Raw genomic sequence first — 23427 nt, forward strand, 5'->3', positions numbered from 1 at the left:
CATACAGATTAATGTAATAGAGTAATAATGTAATGTTACATGTAGCATGTCTATCTTAGCTCCTTGTCCATTCTGTGTGTAGACAGCTGTTACTGTTGTGCAGGTTTATATTTGCATTCAGAAATATTAGCACCAGATTTATTTGGGAAATTGATATTTTCAGATGAGACAACCTTAATTTATGCTGTTGTTGATTTAGTTGATGTTTCCTTGTTCTTTCACATCAATAATCATATTATCATTTTTCACCTTGCTAATTTTTTGACTGCTGGGTGGTGCATACACAGGCATTACTCATGCTTTCCCTGGCCTCATCTCACTTCTTTCTGCTGTAATGCTTTTAGGAAAGTAAAATCATTACTTAAGAGACAGAAATGTTCAGTTGAAGCATATGGATGGCCCATCATTCTGCAATGTTCCCTTCCTGTAGTTTTTATTTTCCCACCTGCAACCACCTCACTGCTTTCCCAAGTGTGTACAGGTCTGCTTTCTTTCTCCTTTCTCCTCTGTGTGGTGGGAAGCACTCCCTGGGCTGCTGCCTTGTCTCTGTGAGGGGGCGATGGCCCAGCTGGAGCTGCTCTGCCTGGCGGGTCTGTTCTGGCTTTGCAGCCAGCCAAGCAGCCGGCCTGGGCTGGGCTCCCACCCACCAGTGGAGCAGTGTTACCTTGCAGGGTGCCTTTGTTGAAGGAGCTGCTTCTGACAAAAAAGTTCTTGTACTTTTTGAACAGCTAGTTTGAATGCAGCCTGCTGAAATGGGAGAAGGCAGCATCTGACCTTGCCTTCTGGAAAGGCTCAATTTACAAAGGATGTGTTGAGTTCTGACCCCTCATGGGCCATGCGAGTGCAGCGTGTTGTTTTGAACTTTAGCTTTTTCTATTAGAGTGAAATATATTGTCTGCTATTATCACACTGTTAAATTAATTTTCACTGTTTTGTGCATGATTTATTTGAGATTTCACTGGACAAAGCAGGCATCAGGCATTGAGGTTTTGTAAGATAAACAGCATTGCACTTTAACCACATCACCTTACTTTGTGATGGGATGTAAATTAAAGTCATGCATCTACATCACCCTTCTACTTTTCTATTCTGAATAAATACTATTCTGTTTATCACTGAATTATGTGATACCAAGAACCATCTTGGAAAGTTTCCCAGTTGCATGTGCTTTGGGATTTCTAACTCAGATCCCAGATCTCATGCCTCAAGGGCTGCAGGACACAAGACCGTTCTGGTACAACCTCTTCATGTATTTCAGGTTGCTGTTTACATCTCTGGTTTTGCTGACCCCTCTCCAACACGTAATTGGAAATTTTGACCTTGGTAACTGTAAACACCTGTGAGAAAACCCTTTGACTTGCCTTTACTTGTTTTATGTGTTTGTGTGGCTTGTGCTTTAAAATAACTAAACTTGCCCCCCATGGAAATGTCCCTTTTTAAATGCTCTTTCTTCTGAATTTAAAAAAAAAAATTTCAAAGACCTCATGATGTTTGGGAACCTGAAATAACTGACTTGAGGTCAGGCAATGGTAAGTGGCAGGACTGAAAGAACAGTGTGCTTCTTCTAATTCCCAGTGAGCTGTGCTGCTGGCTGGGGCTGTGTTCAACCTCTGCTGAAGAAGAGAGGGACCAATATTGTTAATTCAGCTCAACAACAACAACAAATTTCCTGCCCTCTATATCCACTTTGTGACTCTTCCAAGTTTTGTAACAGATGGAGAGAAGGGTGCAGAGAGTTACAGCTATGTCAGAATTTATTTTACTAAAAGATCAATATATTTTTCAGTTAGAAAATGCTGAGGAAATAAATTGTGTTAGCCTTCCCTGCATGGTGTTCCCTTTTAAAAGGCTTAGTAAGGGAAAAGTGCCCAGTTTGGGAACATCCCTGGGCGGGGTGTGACATGCAATCTCTTCTGGAGTTCCTGGTGGGGATCAGAATGATCTGTGTTCCCTGGGAAGTCAGGTGCTGAAGCCACGGTGCTTCTGCCTGAGCCCCTGGGTCTCAGCATGCATTGTGTGTGGTTGCTGCCTTGGAAATGTTTTGTTTGTTTTTTGTGGAAGAAACTCAAGGTTTGGTGATTTTGTGAGGGCGGTTTGCTAAGTGACTGGTGTGTTTTCATTAGCTGCAAAGACTAATCCTAGAGGGGACTGTAACAAAAATGCAAGTGTAAAGGTTGTTTTCTGTAGCCTTTTTTCTGAGCATGGCCCTTGAATACTAAAGCATGAGTGCTTCATGACGGGAGATCTCAGCTGTTGGTGTAACACTGATCTTTCTGTAAGCAACCTCTCTTAACCTGCTCTTTATGTTCTGTTCTTATCAAAAGTTTAGTGTTGACTTTTAAGGATTGGTATGGGAAAAATGTCAAAACACTGATTTTCAGCTGCATGCTGCCTGCCATAGACATATCAGGGCTCAATGCATGTGGGCCAGCCTCTAAAATATTTTTGTTGCTGATTCTTGTTCGCATGGAGGGCCCTTGGGACAGATGGCCCCTTGCCGCTGATGGTTCGATTACAGCGATCACCCACGGCTTCTGAAGAGTGCGAAGAAAAGAAATTGCTTTCTTTGTCAAGGTGTTTTCATTTCAATTCTCACCCATTAGCCCTGTTTGGTTAAGTTTTGAATTACTCCATCAGGTGACTGATGAGTTTTATTTTTCCCCCGATGATATTAAAATAGATTTGGGGTAAGAGAGAAAGGAAAGGCAAAAAAAGATTTGTGCTTATTGATCAGTGCTCCTTCATCTTTGTTCTGGCTTAATGTGTCATGAACAGCAAAGATTAAAATGAACACTGAATCAGACTATGCTAGAAAATAAATATTTTAAAATGAAAGTCTGTGAACTCTTTACATATATAGGAAACTATATGTACTATATGGCTAACCAACATGGTTGTTAGAAGTCTGGAGCTTTGTGTAACTAAGGTTTGTGATTGCTTTAATTTACATATCTAAAATTATGAAATGTTGGTTTATATAATTACGGCTTTTGAAGTTGGATATGTTTCAGCTGTAGTGCTAGACATGTTCAGAGGAGTAGGAATCCTCCAGGCCAGGTCCTGGTTAGCAGTGCTGTTCTACTTCCATACCTTCCTACCATAGCCAGTAAGCAAAATGTGAAAGGTTTGAATTACATGTAGAAAATGCTGTTTGTAATTGGAGAATGAAAAAAGAATAAAGAATTTGAATCTATGCTTTTATAATGTACTATTATGTTCATTCTTTCTCATGCATAAGCAGAATATCATTGCACAGTTCATAAGTCTTGTTTCACAGCATAATCATAGAGATGGGGTGAATATATGATACAGTAGTATCTGTATTAGTTAAACAAAATGTCATAAATAATCTAGACTAGAACAATGAAGAGAGAATCTAACCCCTTCTCCCTGTAGCTGTCCTTGGTTGAAACGACATTGGCAGTGGGTTGCTCTTAGAAGATGTTATGTATTCCACTATTGCTCTGGGTTTTAGGTAATTTCTCCCTGTAAGTTGTTGAGTAATAGGTAGTTACTTACCTCTTAATTATTGAGTAATACATTTTACTGCTTGTGCTAGTCAGTATTTAAGGCAAGGGGTATAATTTAGTGGAAGGTCATGCTGTCAAGTACCAGCAGTTGGGCTGTGCCCAGGATGTGGTCCTCACCAGTGGAGAGTGGAAGGAATGTTGCTGCACTGTTCAGGCAAGAAGTGATGTAAATAGATAGTCATTATATCATCTTTGGCCAAGAGGGAGTTTGAGGGAGTTCCCCTGCAACACTCATTTTTTCTTGAGGTAGCTAACGACTGGACTAACTTCTGCTTAGAGAAAAAAGCTTGCAGAAGGGTGAAGCTTTTGGTTTAATTTTTTATTGCATTTATTTTTTAAGGTTAACTCTAATATAAGATTTATTTTGTATTATTTTTGGAAAATTTCTGTCAAAAATGGTTTGGATGTCACTCTGTGTTTTCTGCAATCAATCAGTTTGCTTTAGAGGGGTACATACATATATCCCTGGTTTCATGTCCAAGCTGATACCAAATTTGTTTTTCTTGGAGTAAATCAGGAGGCAGTAACTCAGGTATTCATAATGTAGTACAATGTAGTTTTTGTCATGTGCCAAAAGCTTTTTCATTTTTCTGTATGCAGTGTGTGTGGGTTCCACAAAGCAAATATAACAGTGTAGTCTGTGAGATAAAATGGTTCTCTCTGGTCAGACATCACTGATGTGGAAGGGCAAGTGAGGGTCCAGCCCTGGTGTACTTGGCAGGGCAGCAGTTTTGCTTCTTCCTAATTTACTTGGCAGATATTGCTTGGTAATAACCTACTTGAACTTTTCTAGATCTTTCTTAAAATCAATACTGCATTTTTCCTAATGTTGGAAAATTTAATGTAGCCCACAATAGTTTTTAAGAACTTTTAGTCCTATATCTTCATTAAAAATTAAGAAACACTTGCATAATGTGTGTTTGCAAAGGAGTGTGTTAAGTTACTTTTTCATTATGGGGAGGGTGTAAAACTTATGTTTGCTTGTGAAGGTGAATGCTCTCAGTCTTACTTTTTTCAGTTACTGTTCATTTCAGTAGATCATGCACTGCCTATCTCCTTTAAATTTCATTGAACAAGAGACCCAGGGACAGCAAAAGTTTCCTTTTTTTTTGTAAACCCTCCTTAAACATTAGGAGTGACTGGAGACATACGTGGTGCCTACTTACTACTTCTTCTGCTGGCTTAGTTCTTAGATCCTTGTTCTCATGATTCACTCATGATTACAATTTAGAAGTAGGAAAATTAAAACTAACACAGCCTCTAAAGGTATACAGTTGTTGCCATATTTTACAAGGTCATTCTAAAGACTTACCAGGTAAAAGAAACCCCTGCTTATCTTGTGAAGAGACCAAATAAAGGCTGAACATACTCATTTTATCTGTGCACTGTCTGTGCAATGAGCTCTCACCCTGATTAAGGTTTTAGCTTGAAGCATGGCTAATAGCATTGCAGCCAAAAGGACCCTTTCTTTCTGTCTGTAGTAAGCTGAAATGACTTACTGCTCTGTCCTTCAGTGGGACAAATTCTTGGGCAAAAAGGGATTGACCTGCAGCTCTGAAGGAGATGCCAAGTTGGGGCTAGAGCTTTTAACCATCTCTCTGCCTGTAGAAGAGGAAGAAGTGCATAATTCATAGTTCAAGTGCCTTACAGACAGGGAAATCTGAGAGACTGGAGGAAGTCTTGGGCCCAAAACCTGACAAAGTCCTGCTTGTGTACAATGTACTTTGCTGAACCTTGCATTTGATTAGTTGGGAGGTCAGTATTTGCACATTGTTCTCACCTTTCTGAAAACCTTGAGGAACCTTTGTCACATACGTTTAAAAGTAGAAATATTTGAAAATAATTCTGTGATAAACTGTACAATCAGCAAATCCTGTGTGTGGCTTTGCAGTGTGATGTAGAAATGTCAGATTGTTACACTTCTGTCTGGATGTTGAGCTGTTAATGCCTCGGTGGGGCAGCAATGGCCAGCACTTACAAGCTGTGGGGTTGCAGTGATGGGAGGGGGCAGACTGAGCTGGACCCACTGACCTCAAATAGGAGTGGTTTTTGTAGGGAGTAGAGAACATCGTGGTCCGTGTGTGTGGGGTTTGTATTAAGGCCTGAGTGACTCTTATAGAATTGGATTGAACCTTTTTTTTCATGTGTATTAGAAACAAAATTCTGGATTTCCACAAACATGGCGTGAGCACTGAGATCTTCAAATCATTTGCTAAGTATTATGTGTTTATAGGAAGATGTAATTAAATTCTGAGCCAATTGATAAGTACATGAGTAATTTGTGCTACTTGTGACTGGGGGCATTTTTCAAGCATACATCCTACAGAAATTACTTCAATTGCAGGTGTTACTACTACAGTTAAAAACAGTTCCTTAGGAAAAGATTCCTCATGGAAGGACGATGTTTTCAGCTTTCCAGTAAGGTCTTTGTAATTATGTTTCTGAACCTGATACAAAAATCACATATCTGATTAGCAAATGTGCAATCCCAAAGACATACGGATAACAGGTACAGTGATTGTAACTGAGGCTAGAAAAATTTTATTTTCCATTTCCCAAAGGTCAGTATTTAGCGTGTTTGTTGACTCTGTTGTCATTTAGTTCACACTTTATGTGAGAAAAGTTGGAAGGAAAAATGTCGAAAGTCACACACTCCAAATATCACCTTTGATGCAAGCGTGAGATGGGTACCTTCAATGCCTAAATAATTTTTCAAAATGAGGCATAAGCTTTACAATCAGTTGAAGACAAGGCAGAGGCCACTAGCATGGGTGAGGGAGAAGGGACAGGAAACACTGGGCTGCTGTGCTGTGGCCACGCTGTGGCTTATTTTCAGAGGCAAGTCCCACCTAGAGACCCCAAAGAATCTCAGTGTATTAATATATAGCAGGAAAAGCTGGCAAATATGATTACTGCAACTTGTTGATATTTTTCTGTAACTGATGTTGTCAATGATGTTGACATTTTTGTCTTGTTCCTTTGCTGTTTGCTGAAGTAGGAACTGTTTAAAATTGTGGAGACAGTTAAGGAAGTCTCACTTGTGAGTAAAGTGTGAGTAAAAGAGTTGATGGTGCTGGATTGTTAAGATTTGATACAGTGTTGTAAATACATTTTCTTTTGCTACATGATTTGTATAAAAGTGTACTTTAAGGTATTTGCTGTAGTGGCACCTTCATTTGCATATTATCTTTAATTTGACAGGTTTTAGGTGCCTGAGAAGTTAGTGACTGTTCCTTAGTTTTAGTTTTTAAAAATCAAATTGCTTCAGTGTATTTTTCTCTTGTTCTTTCTTTTGATTATTGATGCCTGGAAAATACTGTAACTCCCTTCTTCTGCCCTTTTCCATGGCATCCTGCTCTTCTTCCTCCTGCTCCTGGCTGGTGTTCCACTCTGATCCCGCAAACCAGGGAGCTGAAGACCACTGCCCCTTCTGGCAGCAGGGCCTCCCATTCTACTCCATTTTTGGCACTTCATGTATGAAACTGTGAACAGGCAAATTTTAATATGATATACAGAAGTCTTTTTTTTTGCAAGAAGATATTTTTTTATGTGAATGCTGCTTTTTTCATCAGATGATTTCATCTGTAAAAATCCTTGGGTTGCACGTTATAGTTCATCTCTTATTTTGTTTCTGAATCACTGTTGTAGTGATCTGGTTGAGTATTAAATACTATATTGATGCAAAAGCATCACTAGAATTACTGTTGAGTGTTTCTGGAAAATTATTTTAAGTATGTAAGAGACCTTTGTTTTTGAACAATAGTGGTATCATAAACTTAGAGAACTAATTTTTTGTTGCTGAAAACTACTTAGTCTAACAAAATTCATTCTGCTTATTGCTTAAATGTGTGTTTGTAGAGCTGTTCCCTGAGATAATGATAGATAATTTCAGATTGATTAATTACATTCTCATGTTCATGTAAGGAAAAAAAATGTGGCACTTGTTTTTTCCAGCCAAGAAAGAGGAACAGTCTGCAATAAGTTTTGCTTTGCTACCTTCCTTTTCCTCATTATATTTCTTTCCCACTCCCTTAACTCCTGGCCCCAGTCTCTTCTTTCCTTTCTGTTCTGACAGCTTTTTTCCAATGAAAATCTGTACAGCATCAGAGAAAATACAACTGGAGGAATACTGAGCAGATATCTAGTCCATTCCTCTGTCCCAAGCATGACCAACTCTGGCAGTCTTTTTGTCTATTCTGCTCAGTACAACCAACAGGGATGAAGATTCCTCCTCTCTCCAGAAGATTGGACTCCTTAATTAATCTGTTTCATTTTACCTTAGCAGTGTTTTCCTGTCTGAAATATTCTCTGTTGCTATCCAAGAGAATTTCCCAAGATGATGTTTCTCAGCATGTGTTTGTAATTTCTGTTCCATTACCAAATTGAATGTGTGCTAATTACCATATCCCATTGTATTTTTGTGTGGCATTTATAATCTGCAAGCTTGATGATTTTGAAGAGTATTTTTAGAGTGTATTTAACTTGTCAGTTTTGGGGAAAGTTACAAGCCAGAAAGCATTCTTTTTTTTTTTTTCATAGTTTAGAATGTACTGCTTCTCTAATCTACTCTGTCATGAGAAAGAGTACCTTTGTATTTTCTTCGATTTGTTACAGAAGTTAAATTGTGTTAGAAGTTGTTTTCCTGAAAATACAGATGACATGCTTTATGACCTTGTCTCTACAGGAACAGATTTTTGGAGAGAAATTACCTTGAGGATCTGCATATTTTTTCTTCTTGTCTTAGTGGGTGTCATAGTTGCCTGCATTTATCTTCCGGAGCAGTTCTAGATTACATCTTGAATTCTATTTTTTTAAGTATTGCATGTGACTTGCTTTTCTCTTTGTAATTATACTGCACTCTTTTGGTACCTCAGCAAACCTTTCTATGACTGTCTCTCATCTGGCTAGTACCAAGGGAGATGTCCTTTCCAATGTTGTAGGATATTTGCCAAAGGAATTTTCAAGTGTCACTGACAGGTGCTGAGATTTATATCCTGGATATGGTAGGCATAGAAAAAGTGCTGTTTTACATGAAAATATCCATTTACACATGCAATATGTATATATACATTTATACATGTACCACACAAACCATTTTATATGTGCGCTTGATAATTTCCTTTTACTACTACATTTACTTAGGATTGGTGCAAACCCTTTGTCCTGAAAAGTCTGTTAGAAAAAGTGAATGAGGAGAAATTCAGTAGTTCCTCAGCTGACTATAACAACAGCTATTTCTGAGCACTTCTCATCCTCTCACCCATAAAATCAGCATAAAATTGACCTAACATTGCCAGATCAGACAGAGTATCTGAAAAGTAATCCTCAGGGAAAAGAAACTTCAGTCTTTGTAAACCTGAAGATACCGTGCATACAGTTGCAGAATCGGATTATACTTTCTCTTTTTATTTCTGAATCAGTACCCTTTTGTTTCTTCCTCTGCAGCCTTTTTGAGAAGTTGTCCCAAAGATGTGTCAGATGCTTCCTGAGCCTAGCTCCAAAAGCAGAAACCAACATAATCATTTGAAAAAAGCTCCAATCTCAGACTTGGATAATTGTCATAAAATCCTGAGGCTTTTTATAGGTGTTAGGGTTTGGTTTCAGAAAGTAAAGGCATAAAAGGAATATAGTAACTTTCCTTTTAGAAGCACAAATCACATCAGATTTCTTACTTAATAAATGTATGGCAAGTACCTACTAAAATAACCAGTTAAAAGCCAGTAATAACAGCTGCAAAACCCAGCTCAAAGCAGTTGGGCAAGTCTTGAAGATGTGTAATTTTTGCTGAGTGTAGCACCAAATGTTTGTCTTGGATTGAATTAGGAATTTTTTTGTTTTCATGAAGGAATATTAAAAGCATTGTTCTTCCTGTTTAGATCATATTAATTTAATTATCCTCTCATGATGTAAATATCCTTTCATGATAGGAAAGCAAATGTTATACCTATGGTTGAGTGAGGTGGAATTTACTTTAGATTTTTTTTTACCATTTCAAGTGGGGCTGGAGTAGTATGAGAGAGCCTTAGTATGAAGTGAAGACAGCAAGATGAGCAGGATGCTAAATTCAAGTTTTAGGGTTTTTTTCTGTTGTGATATCAGGGCACCAGAGAACTTATTGGAGCTGTTGGTCTTGTTGTCTGTAGATAAAGGGTGGCCCTGTGAAATGCTGTTAGCTTTGTTGGCATCTCATTGATGTGTAAATTTTACCCATGTTTTGACCCCGAGCCCAAAGTTTTGCTCAATTCTGAGATTGTACTTTGCTCATGACTGTGACCTTTTAAAATAACACCCGGAGGTTTTGCTATTGCAATCTGCTTCCTATTTTGAAGCCTGGCAGTTACATTTGCACTAAGGAGAGTGAACAAAAGAAATTACATTTCTGTCCGATTTCAGAAACCTCAGTGATTTTGTTACTGTGTTACTAAAGCATTCACTATACTCAATGTTTCTCATGTAACTGTACTTCACATCTGCCAGAATCATCTGCCTGGCTTGGCTGCTGGGAAGAGGTGATGTTGCTGAGCTCTTGGCTGGCGATGCTCCGGCAGCCTGGCCTCGCCGCAGAGCGGTCCCCTCACCTCCTCGCAGGCCATGGGCTGGGTTTTGCAATAGAGGCAACTATAAATGGTACTGCAAGCTTGGGAAGTTGTGAACAAGAAATGGGTGATAAGAAACGGAACTAGAGGCAGCTGGTAACCAGCTTGTATTGCACGAGCTGTAGCAAATGCTTGATGCTGGAGCGCTGCCGCATGAAGCAGTCCTGCTTTTTTCTCGCCACAATTCCCTATTCCCCAGTTTTTCTTCCTTTTTTTCTGGTGCAAACCCAATGGTTTTGGGGAACTGATCTAGTTAATGCTGCCCTGGAAAGTTTCAGACAGTTGGTTTGATCTCAGTCAGTTCCCTCGTCTGTAGCTGTGACAGTCTGCACCAGCAGGAGACAGACAGAGCTACAGCTTCACCAACAAGTACCTGGTAGTGGGAGTGCAGAGGGATTGCTCTTTCAAAGAGAAATTGATGCCTGAAATGTTTGTGGACATATGGCACTAGATTTACAAGCTCTGTTAAAGTATTTTTTGGATTCTGCAAGTTTTTAGTGCTTTTGAGCAAGTAATTTATGAGATACTTAACATCAAGTATTTGATATGTTACTGTACTTGCTGCTCTTTGGATTCATCAGGAATCATTGTTGATATGTAGTTGCTTTCCTTTTCATGATACTAATTTGGAATAAAAGCAACAGTTCCTTTACAGGATAGTCAAACTGCTCTGGTACCTGATCATTATAGAGATTTGTTTGCAATTTAAATATGCACAAAATAGATCAGGACAAAAAGGTCTTTGTTATAAGTACCTGTATTTATTTGCTCTCATATTCTTATAAACTTAGCATCTTATGTCTTGTTTTGTATCTGCCTTCAAAAATTCTTGCTCCCCATAGTACTGGAGAAAGATTCATTGTGCAAAATACACACATTTTATTAAACAATAGCTGTAGAGTCCTTCCTGGATGTTCTTAGGAGAAAAAACAAGCTTGTCCAACAAGTAGAGTCAAATGCCTCAGTTTTTATTGAAAATCTCACTTAGATTTGAATTGGATACAAGTTAGGTTTAAATTGCATTCAGTTGATTGACAAGTTGAGTTTTGTAACACGTTTCAAATGTTCTGCTGTTGACTTGAGATCTGGCCCAGGGTGAAGGAGGAATGCTGACTTGGGTCTGCAGCTCCTGGTGGCTGGGCCAACACCAAAGGATCACGTGCAACACCTCCGTGCTGAACAGCAGGATTTGAGATCAGCAGCTGGGAATGACACCACCAGCAGTGGCATTTCCCTTCACATTAAATCTCCAGTTTGCACCAGCAAACATGTATGGAGCCTGAAGAAGAGTACGAACCTCCGTACTTTTTCAAAAGTGGAAAACCCTGTGGCTCTGCTACCAAACCTAGCAATGAGAAAGACGTTTCTGAGTTACCACGCAGTGATGGTATTAGAGCCTGAAGTGGAAATCTGAAGATTTCACAGACATTGGCTTCTTGGAGGACAGGGATCCAGCAGCTCCTGAGGCAGACAAGAGGTGGCAGCTCCCAGCAGGCAGTGTCCTGGCACTTACTGTTGTGTTTCTCCTTTGTTTTCCTGCCCTCGGGCATCCCGAGCTGCTGCTGGCCACGTGGTCAGTGGCACAGCTGGGGCACGAGCAGGAATTAGAGAGCTCTGCCTCTGGTCCAGCTCTGGCACTGCCCTGGGTCTCCCTGGCAGGGAGGTAGCTAATTTCATTTTGAGCAGGTGGACAAACACTGCTGCTAACCTGTTGTTTAGAAGCCTGTGAGGCCTCGTGGGTGTTTGTGGCTGTGGAACAGTAGCACCCCAGGAAGGGTTTGTGTCAAAGGAGATCAACAGCTTTGGGGGGAGGCAGGATGAAGCTCATAATTTGTGTTGTTGTTGAAAGGTTATGGTCTGATCCTTGTGATAGAGGCTTTCAAAACAACATTAAGTGAAGACTAATATGTAGCCTAAATAGCTGATTATTTTTATAATTAGCAGTTTAAAAGTGATTAATGAAAACTTTGAGGTATTGAAATGCTGGTTTCAAATGGGTCTGAGCAGAAAATACTGAACCATGCTAGCTTGTCTAAACTCTTCCTTGAGAGTGCTGGTTACATTGGTACTATCTTTAAAACAACAAAGGATGTTTTTCTGTACTTTCATAAAGGCCTTCTTTTCCCCCCTTATAATTTTCTGTTCTTTTTTCCTGAGATGAAAAGAGGTTTTCTATCTCTTTATTTCTTAATTGAATTAAAAAGTGAAAATTAAATGTGCTTAAAGAATGAGATATTTCAGGAATAAAGAATTGAATATGAAAAGAGTTCTGTACATTATAACCTGCTGCCATATGTAAAACAATAAACATGCACTTTCATAAATATGAAATAAGTCTTTTTAATAATCCAGTATCTTCCTTAGTTTTTAGATATATTTTTGCACTTGCCTCAAAGCTTGACGCTAAGCTGACCCTCTCTTTAATATTAATGTACTCTGACTGTAATACTCTGTTCCTTTGCCTCTGATTAATGCTGTCTGTCAATTATTTACAGATCCAGTGGTACTGTGGAAGTTCCCGGAGGACTTTGGAGACCAGGTTGGAAACATGAGATTGAACTTTTTTTTATGTTAGAATAATAATAAAAAAGCTCTTCTATTCAGCTGTGGAGAGGCAGATGCTAATGACAGCAGGGTGGAAGGGGTGGAAGCCTTCACCCAACTGGTGGCTTGGTGATTAGATTGCATCTGTGACAGGAATACTCAATAGCAGTTGTAGAGCATGGAATGTCATGCTAATTCTCTGTATCACCTCATTTTTGATATAGAGTATTTTATCAGGTGGTCCTGTTGGACATCTTGGTTTTTTATCTGTTTTGGGATTGAAAATGTGGGGAAAATTATCAATAAAACTTTGCTGAACATTGATGTTATAAAAAACCACCAGATCAAAAAAGTTGAAGAGCTACCCATGTATGTCCTCTTAATGTGTGCAGTCTATTCCTTTAATCCTTTTCAATGCAAGATTTTAGATAGTTATTTAATAATGTCTTGGAGGTACCCTAGTTATTTGCTTGGGGAAAAAAAATCCTCAGACCCTTATAAGAGACTGATCTAAAGTTACTGATTCTGAAAGCGTGGAAATCCTATGTTCTATCTATAATTAATCCTCAAAGGAAAGTTTATACAAACCGGACTGATGGATTATTTCACTGTTTGTAGTGACAGCAAGCTATTAATTAGTGTGTTGGGTTTTTTGCCCCATGACTATGTTATGAAAGTTATTAATATTGAAATTTAATGAAATTAGTAAATTTTATTATTTCAGCAACTTCTACAAGAGTTTCTTCCGTGGAAATATTTTTATTTTCATAAAAGAAAATAACGTAAAGCAACAAAAAATAATAAATATCTCTGTCCCAATGGCTTCTTTGCCTCTTGTTTTTATACTAATATTGAGGCAAACATATTCTTCACTAGTAATATCACCACAGTGGATGATCTGGAAGTCTTGTTGTAAAGCAGGTGTTGATAAATTGTTGTGTTTTTTTTTTTTTTTAATCAATAGTACAAGATTCTATAAAGACAGCTATAAGGTGATTCATGATGAAAGGAATAAATATACAAACATAGAAAGTAGGATGTGTGCTTAGGGAATAGCATCAGTCAAAAATGTGCAGCCTGTAAAACAGTGACAAATGAGCAAAGTGTGTTGTTATATGTTCTCAGCTAGACATTCAGCAAGTTTTGATAATTATCCTGGCTGCAGGATGATCATCTTCATTGTCATTTAAATTCTTTTTTTCTAGTTTGTTTTGTTCTTTTTCCCTAAGAAAGACTTGATCTTAGAAAAAAAAAGAAAAGAGAAATTATGTATGAAGAAAAATGGGAGCTTATTTAGGAAGTCAAAGGTTATTCAAAGAACAGCTGGTGTAGAAAAATGATTAGAAGATGAAGCTCACTAAAGACTGGAGGGGAATCCTACAAAGATGCAATAGACATACCTAATCTATAAGCACCATAGGCCTCAGGCAGCACTCTGCCTTTGGGCTCTGAAAAACCTGTGCCTTCACACAGTGTCTCAGTCATGTAGGGTCTCTGGCATTTCAGGTAAATTGCTTGTGTTCCTGGAAAAAAGGGTATTTTAATCCTCCTTGCAAGGGAAATTTTCCTATTAGAACCACTGGATTTAAACAGAATATATAGCAGCTTCTGAAGCAAATCCCTGAGCCAAGTCATGAAGTGAAATCAGCAGAAGCCTTCTCTGCACGTGTGTGTGTGCATGTTGAACTGGGTAGGTTAGGATTGGAGACCTGAGTATCCACCAGATTTAATTTCTTTAAAAATCAAAAACCCACTAAAACTATCAGGGCTAATTTCCATGAATGTTTGTGGGGAGAATGTTAAAGAAAAAAAAAAAAAGAAAAGAAAAGAAGAAGAATATTCTCCGTTCTGTTTTTCAGTCATTTCTATTTTAAATGTAAAATGTGTGAGTTAGTTTTTGGATGTGTCCCAAAGAATCATCTTTCCTAAAATTGAAGGGCTGTCTGTTTGCACAGTGATGTGATAACAGTGGGCAAAATATTTTCCTCTCTTCCTGAGTTTTTCTACAGTTTATCATGTCACCTTTTTGTTGCTTTCATAATGCAAAGAAAACTTGTCTAAGCCATTTTGACATTTTCTTCCTCTTTCTCACATTTCTCCTCTAAGTATGTCTGAACTTCCCAGTGCTTGCTCATCTCTAATCTTCTGTTTTTCTTCTGTCCTACCATTTCCTTTGATGCTGGTCAATATTCCTTTGGTACAATTTTTTCTTAAATATTGTCTTTCTAAATTCATGTTTTGCTAAATATCTGATCTGTTGTGGATGGGATGTAGAAACTAGAGTTGATCAGGAGGAAGACAAGACCAGGGATTTGTCATAATTACTTACTCACAGTCTGTCAAGTAAAGGAAATATTAAGGCATGGTTTTGGTACCACAAAAGAATTTGCAAGATTCGTTGTTGATTTCCTTATCTGCCCTGACTGCAGGGAAACCACTTATTTTCTCTCTGGTAACTCCTCAGATGCCAGAATAAGAAGGAAAAGAGAAAAACATAGAGTGGGGAAGGAAAAAAAGTAATGCTTCAAGGCAGGAAATGAAAAACACTTCTCTTTGCCAGGAGTGTTTCAGAAAGTTTTTTGCCTTTTTTTTTTTCATTTTATTTTCTTTTTTGAGGTGGGTGTAGTTCCATTCTTAGTAACTCTCAAAACTGTCAATGAAAAAATTAACTCATGCTGGTTAGAATTCAAAGTACAAAGAGCCACACTACAATTTCAAATGAATATTTATTAAAAAGTGCCTCAAGAGCCAGAAGAACTACTAATCTGTTTGAGACATCTTAGAGTTACAAGTTACTGTTGTACTGGCACTAGTGCTATAAAAATGAGTTTGACAATGTGGAAAAATTTGTGAATCATCTCAGCCCCGTGGAAAAAATGTGAAGATTTCTGATTTGAGCATATATAGGTCTTCTGTGGTTATCCTCCAATGCTCAAATTTGGGTAAAGAATGAGCTGTAGCCATTTAATGGGATTTTTTTCTCTTTAAAATGTATTTTGAATGTATCTTCCTAGAGGCATGGTCTTGTAGTATGTTCAAATATCCCCTTCATGCAAAATTTCCTATTATAAAAGATCAGTATGTTTTTAATCTTGAAATTTCTATTTTGTTTATTCAGACTGGTGAAACTAGAGTTTAATTTCAGCCTTACAAGCCCATTTTTAAATGGAAGGCTGTAGAAAAAATATTAATGCTATGATATCTGGAAAAAATTTTCCACTTGTTTTTAAGAAGAAAGTATTTTAAGGGCTTTAGAAAAGCAGCCCAAATGAAAACAACACCTTGGCTTCCAAACTGAAGTACTTGCTGGCTGTTGAAGAAGAAAACATTTCTGCAGAAGTTGATGTCGCCCGGCAGAGCTGCGATCTGCTGGCACTGGCTTGTCTGCTTGTGGCAGTGCAGTCAGCAGCAAAGCCCTACTGATGTCACATGTGTCCAGATGTCTCCACTATGGCTCTGTTCAGCAAATAGAAACACTGACACTCCCACCAGCTTCACTGAGTTGAAACATTCCTGGGAAAAGAGTGCTGTTAGCACAAGGAAGGAGGAGAGCACGGGGCCGACAGCACCAGCAGCAGGTAGTGCCTGGGCAAGAGGTGGCACTGCCTCCTTAACCTTTGGGGCATGTGAGGTCAAACATTTCTTATTAATTTAGTAATTACAGGTATGTGGGGCATTATTTTTAGCTGTGTAAGAATTCAGAAGCTTTTTAATCTGACTACCTATTGATCTAAAGTGATTTCTACCTGTAGTATGTGGTGTCCATTGAATAGTTCTCATTCTTTGCCCATCTTATCACATAATATTTTCTAATTTCAGCCTGCGACTTCCCTGCTGGTAAAAAACATCTCACCAGGAAGATGACACAAATAGCCAGAATCAGGTCTTACCAGAAGCCACTTTAGTACTAAATATGACAAGGGGTTATTAACTGAAGATGTGGGTTAAGAAGGAATTCAGACTCTGCATTAGACTGTTGGTTGTGTTGCAGGTTTCATCCTATCTCCTCTTGCTTTCTAAGACATGCAGTCTAAATCTGCTTTCCCATGTCACCCAAACCCTGCAGATGAGTATTGAGTAAGGGATATGGCATCCCACATGAGGAATCTCTGCTGCTTTCTCTGAAGTTAGGGTAATGCTCTTTATGTTGCTATCTCATATTTTACATAACATCTGGGTTTTAGTTTTACTGTATCACATTATGCAGATGTCACCACTGAATTGTGAGCTTTGTATCCTGCAGTGACCCAAACTGAAGTCTGATACTACAGATGTAAATCTACCCAGTTTGTGTGAAAATATTTGTATACATAAAGATGTACAGGTGCATATGCAGTTGTTTAAAGGATAAATCCTCAGAAGTACCAGTGTGTTGGTCTTCCCACAGCAAAGCACCAATTGCACGCTTGACTTTCAATGTATATTTTAACTACTGAAAGATAAGCCTGGCTTAAATGAGCATCTGATCGGAGACGAAAGGCTCAGTTTCTTTCAGGATGGAATATTTAATTGAATGGATCATGGCAGCAAATACATAAATGAGGTCACCATGAAAAAGATTGTATTCTTTTTTAAAATATTTAAATAATAGCACAATTTGGCTATTTTTTTTTTTGTTTGTTTTTTTCAATATTCTCCAGAAGCAAGCTAAAATCTGTTCTGTGGGTCAAACAAATGTGTGGAAGCCAGCAGTGAGATGTTGTGTTTCTCTGTGCTCTCTTAAGAGAGCAGCAGGAGCCCGGGAGGTATGAGGCTGTTTACACTCCCTCCAAGGCTGCAGGCGTGCTGTTAGGGGATGCATCTCACCAGGTTTCTGCATGAGATGGCTTTGTTCTTGTATTCTGATGAGGCATTAAATACATGTTTAAAAATGTTTATGCTAACTAGATAGCTGCTTGCTTTATAGGATTGTTTTTATCAGGAAATCTTAAAAAAGGTTTGGTGTTTTTGTTGTTTGTTTATTAATAAGTATGATTGAAATTTGGGTGCATTGGTATGAGAAAGGAGAACTCAATGAGATTAGTAATTTTCAGTAGTGTTTTTGTCTGAATGTTGCACATTATATTTAGTTAAGGGATATTTTTGAACTTGAATCATTGTGGAAAGCAATTAGCCCTGCTGAGATATGGCAACGTGGCAATTTTGTACATTGCAAGGGAGCTTTATCTGTTTAAGATAAAGTTTATCTGGTTAAGATAAAGTGATTTTCTGACACTTTGCATTTGGAAGACACTGTTTTTATTGAAAAATACTGTGTGTGTAAGGCAGCAATGCTTTTTGTCTATGCAAATCCCAGCTGATGGATGATCAGCAGGAAAACATTCAGAGGTGTATTTATAGTTGCTAACTGCACTGTGTGAACAGAAGAGATCTGTTCAGTCCTGATAAATATTCTGTGGAACAACTGCCCACGAAGACGCGCTGGGAACACCCAGAATCACCAAGACCCTTACATCATTCAAGATGTGAATATTCCAAGATGCTTTCTCAACTTTTTCTTTTAATTTATCCCAACAGAGGCAGAATAAATCCTTGAGGCTTTTATTTTTTAAATTTTAAAAATTATAAAAGGCCAATATCAAAAACTTGGTATTTCCTTGAAATTTTGAGGACAGGTGGCAATATGAAATATGCTTGTTCTCAGAATTGTGGGAGTTTTGTTTTATGGAGCTTTTAAGTTAAAAATGTTGAACTTGATCAGCATATGGTACTGGCTAACCTCATCTCTACCAGCTCTTTTGTTATTTTGTTATTGTTACAGGTCTTAATGACAGTTGTAAGCCATAGTTCTGGATGCAGGGGTTAGTCCACCCTGGGGAGGAGAGAGAGAAACAGCAGTGTGGATTATGGAAATATGAATTGATCTAAAAAGCAGCTCTCTTGTAACAGAATGGGACTCAAAGAAAGACTGGGGAGAAGCTGGTGAAAAGACGATGGAATATGATGTGAAAATGATCATTTGAATGCTTTTCTTTTCATTCCCAGCTGCTGTGTTCTGGTGAAAAGGCACACATTTGTATATCTTAAGGCTGGGTGAAAAAGGGCCAGATGAATGGAATTACTTGTTAGATATGTTTTCATTTTGAGTCAAATAAATTATGTGCATTTTAATAGACTGTCTGCATATGTTAGCCATTTTTTAAAATCATACAGCTGTGATATTGGAGGACTACATTTTGTAGAAGTAGTTTTTTCTCTGTTTGCTCAAATAAGTACAGAATTAATATTTGACTGTCCTTCAGATATTCTCTATCAGCCTTTTCAAAATAACTGTTACTGATTTGGCTTATTTCAAAGCCAAATCAGATTCCAGCCTATGGTGGTGTGCCAAACCAAAGAAGAAAAAATTAACTGATGCCTGAAGTAGTGATGACAATCATTTGGAACATCTTCCAGAAAGACTGCCAAATTGTCATGTGTGGTGTCGTTGTTGATTGACCTCAGCTGCCCTCAGAATATTCCAGTGGAATATCCCCTAATTCCTTTTTCTGGGATACCTTATACTTTCTCCTCTGCTTCCATAGTACCCTCATTCCATTTCAGTCTTCAGTTTGTTGCCTCTCTTACTTGCAGCATTGGTTTTGTGTCTCAGGCTTACTCTGCTGCACTTTTAGGAACATCCTCTCCTTTCTGTATTAAATAGTGGATGTAGTATTCCTGAGCCCTTTGTTTGGTTCTTGGCTCTTCTGCCTTTCCCAATGATAGTTTTCTGCAGAACTTGGAGAGCATTTGAGGTACTTTGGTTCACTGTTACTGCTACAGGTATTTGAAGTATCACTTCAAATACTTTGTTGATATTTTGTTAAATAAAATACTCTTACATATTGCATATATTAGGAAATGGTTTGGGATCAAAGTGCATAATCCACGTGTGATGAAATCCAGGAACCAGGCAAAGAACAAGACTTGATGGGACTAAAATCAGGAACAGGAGCAGCAATGCAAGGGTGATTAGTGGGCTGCAGCTGGAAGGATCCAGGCTACTTGGTTTGGGATCTTGGACCAGGAATAAGGGAAGGTGAAGCAGTTCCAGGTAGGTGATCAGCAAAGGAAGTATGCTAATCCATGAGAATATAACTATTTCTGGGCTCATTCCTTCTGTGTAAATTTTCAAGGCATTGTGAATTACCTGGCTGGTAGACTCTGCTTGGTTCCCCCCTAAGCAGAGATGTTGAGTTTCTGGGTTTTGTGTGTCTGTTTCTGTGTGCAGTCATTAATTAATGTACAGTTGGTAATGAAAGATCCACATATGAGAAATCATCTTTGGTAATGTTGGTAATTAAAGATCCACATATGAGAAATTCTCTGAGGGTACAGTGCACGCTTATTTCTGCCCTTTAGCCTTCACTAGGCACTAATGACAATGATTAGAGAAAATTTACTGGGCCAATGAACAGTCAGTGCACCCATTCTTGAATTTTAAACTAAATTTTGGAAGAGGGATGACTTCTTTCAATTGATAGAGAAGTTCTACTGTAGGAACATGATTTCTGCTAATGTTTCAGTAAGTATCATGAATGCTAGTTTAGATTTATGAGTGTCTCCCCTGAGAAACACATGGGCAGTTTCCTTCTTCTCATCAAAGTGAAGGAACTGAAAATCTTCTTGGCTGTAGCTGCTTGTGCTGCCTGGCTTGCTGGTGAAAGCTGCCTCCCTCCTGTCTTAGCTGTTCAGAGTTGGCTTATGCTGTATCAGAGGTCGGAGCTAAGCTGATTGACAGGGTGCTGAGGTGGCTGACTGATGCTCACGTGCAGCAACACCAGCCTGCAATTGTTGCAGAGTAATTGCTGGCAATAAAGCTGCCAGGGGCTTTGAGCAGGGAGCCAGAAGGTCTGGACAGGCTCAGCTATAGGTAAAGTGAGTGTACATTGCAATCTTCTAGGGAAAAGACACCCAGTTGTATGTCCATTGCACTTTATATTTTGGGATAATCATCTGTCTGCATTGGGTAACACCAGGGGCAAGTTAACACTTTAAATTTATGCTTGTGTACTTCTTCCCTTTCCCTCTTTGGTCTGTAGTTGTTTCATTTTCCCTCTGTTTTTCAACACACTTGATAATATCTCAGTTTAGTACTGAAAACCTATTACTGCAAGCAATTCTTACTGAGCTGCATTATGAAACTTAGAATGTAACCTCTGCTGAGTGTAAAAGAAGAAATAAGTGTTTCCTTTATAAAAATGTCACAAATAATTTTATTTAAGGAATTACAAATCTAGCAGGTTCCTTAGAAGCTGATTTCCTTTCTCAGTTCCTTTTCTTTTGGCTGTAGATTCTTGTAGCCCAAGCAAGTCAGCCCCCACATGTCATTGGTTTCAGTACCCTGTACAAGGTGGTGTGTGGTTCCCTGACTTCCCCTGCTGCTGACCCAGCCACGGGAGCCAGCATTGTCCCACAGGGCTGCACGTTTAGGTGTGGATGAGCCCAGACAAGGGTTTGGCTTTTGCACTTCCTCGCCTTCTTTATCTGCATCAATCACTCTCTGCTACAGATGCTTTCTCTCAGCATGGCACTCAAGTTGTTCCTTAATTTGCCTGATGCTCAGATTTCTGACTACTGAATTTCTGAATTGCCAGTGAAATCAGGATTTCTTCATAGCCTGGGCTGTGCAGTCATTTTGTGGAATAACCAATGGGAAGTTGTGATTCTGGAAGAGCATCACCTGGTGCTTACAAAAGAGTTCCATGCCCAGCCTGGGCAGGAGCAGTCTGCAGGGCTGGTGCTGACCTCTCTGTGTACACAGTACTGGGTATTTACTGGGCAGGCCAGTTGTTCACTAAAAGCTTTGTAGACAAGGAATGGCCTCCTACTATTTACAGACACTCTCTGTTTCTGGACTTGTCTTTAAGTAACTAATGCAGTACTTAGTGAGGGAAAAAATATTTGGAATATATTTGGAACAAAATATGCTTGGAATTAAAATCAATTTGAAATGTATCAAGTTGCATCTGGAGTAGAGTTTGTTGTGCTTGAAATATTATGATTTTTTCAGTATATTTCATTTTCATGCTAATGCAGATAGTCATTATCTGTAATGTTCTTTTATAGTTCATTTTCCTTTTATAAATAGCCTTTCTTGGTGGCTGAGAAGGAAATCTTGCAAATAGGAGCCTTTTGACCAGAGTGTCAACTACACTCTACTCATGATATTCTTTGATACTGTTTTGCAGACATTTCTGAGACTGCAATCCTCTCTTTAAAGCAATATATTGAATAGGTAGAGTTGGGTTTATTGCAAATAGGTTCAGTTCTGTCCCTTGCTATCAGAATATTCAAAGGTGGAATAAAAAAACAACAGGTAAAACAAATAATTATGAACCAGTTTTTCAATTTGTGATTTCTTTGACAGTAATTATTTTTTCACAAGTGGTGAAACAGCATCTGAACAGGATGTGCAGGAGGTTCTCAGCCCTGCTGCCAGACTTGCATCTTAACTGCTGTTGTAAGCAGGGGGAGATCTGAAAAGGTTTTGAGTGAAACAAGTATTGCTGCCCCCTGAGCTGTGCTGGATGACTTGGGGCTTTTAACCTGACCTTCAGAGACTTATATATTTGGATTTAGAAAATTATGTCTCCTGTGTTTCTAGTAAAGAGAACCTCTCTGTTGAGTTTCCAGATACTGCTAGAGACATGGAAATTATTTATTAATAAAAAGCCACTTTTCACCTACTGCATGGTGAAAGAAAGTTGTGTGCCATACAGTGGTGCCCTTTTTTCCCTTTTTTTCTGCAAAATGTAATTAATTTTCTTAAAGGTAGTAAATACTCTACCACCTTAAAAATTAAATATTGCTCACATAGTAATCTCAAGAGTGGAGATGGAAAGACATGCTTTCTGTTTTTCCCAACTCTGATGCTGCCTAGGGAATGATGATCTCCCTGACATGAGCCAGAGAACTGTGGGAAAACTATTTTTTGCTACGTGGAATACTAATATTACATGCATGCTAGAGATCTGTGGTGAAGTAGTATTTATCTTGTTTTTGTTTGCCTTGCCAATAGTAGAGGTAGATGGAAACATTTGAATCTAAACTTATTCTAAGGGGAACTTTCTTTCCCTTTAGAAGAAGGGGAAAGAAGAGCATTGTCAATTTTTATGTTTTTATTATGAGTTCCAGGAAATTTGAAGAGTTTTTTCTTTAAGCAGGAAAATTAACCTGTGCTGAACCTCATGTTGGTTTTATTCTGCTATTTGTAACTGAGCTTATTTTAATTGAATCCCTGTATGCTATGCTGGACACACCTGTCTGAAATAGGCTTTATTTTTGTCTGGTTATATGATGAGATTCAGGAGCAAATAGGCAAGTAGAGACTCCAAGAATTTATAACTTAGTAAAATCTCTGAATTTTAAAACTTACTCTGTGGTAGTTTAGAAAGTCTTATGCCTCAGTTTGTAGGACAGTGAGATGAATCATGCAGGATTAGCTTTCCTTCTTGTGAAATGCCTTTGAAAGCTGCTGTGAGAGCAGTATAAAGTGTGCTGCCTGGGACAGCAGCCTTAGTCTGCTCTACAGGGCAAGAACATTCTGTAGCATGTCTCCAGCTGGAGTGCACCACACCCTGGTCCTTCGCTCTTCCAGTCCTTAAGGTTTTTTTCATTCCTTTTTGTGTGTATTTAACATGCTGTTGGTTCTAAGTGATGCTGCAGCAATCACTTCCCAAGTTCAGCCACAGATACAGCTGACCTTGGGGCCTCCACTGCCGCCTCTGCGAGTTACTTGTTGGTGTGATTTGCTTCTCGAAGATCTCAAGCTCATC

General features: G+C 38.6%; 1 protein-coding gene across 2 annotated transcripts in view; it reads left to right on the forward strand.

The window, feature by feature from the left end:
* The window catches only part of DENND1B (DENN domain containing 1B), a 150525-nt gene that overhangs the window by 26339 nt on the left and 100759 nt on the right, over positions 1 to 23427 (forward strand). For both annotated transcript variants that reach the window (XM_030953026.1, XM_030953027.1), the window contains exon 3: positions 12622 to 12665. In XM_030953026.1, coding sequence (XP_030808886.1) covers positions 12622 to 12665 — 44 coding nt within the window. The remainder of the gene's footprint in view (positions 1 to 12621; positions 12666 to 23427) is intronic.

Source organism: Camarhynchus parvulus, chromosome 8 (assembly GCF_901933205.1).
Source record: "Camarhynchus parvulus chromosome 8, STF_HiC, whole genome shotgun sequence".
Lineage (NCBI taxonomy): Eukaryota > Metazoa > Chordata > Aves > Passeriformes > Thraupidae > Camarhynchus > Camarhynchus parvulus.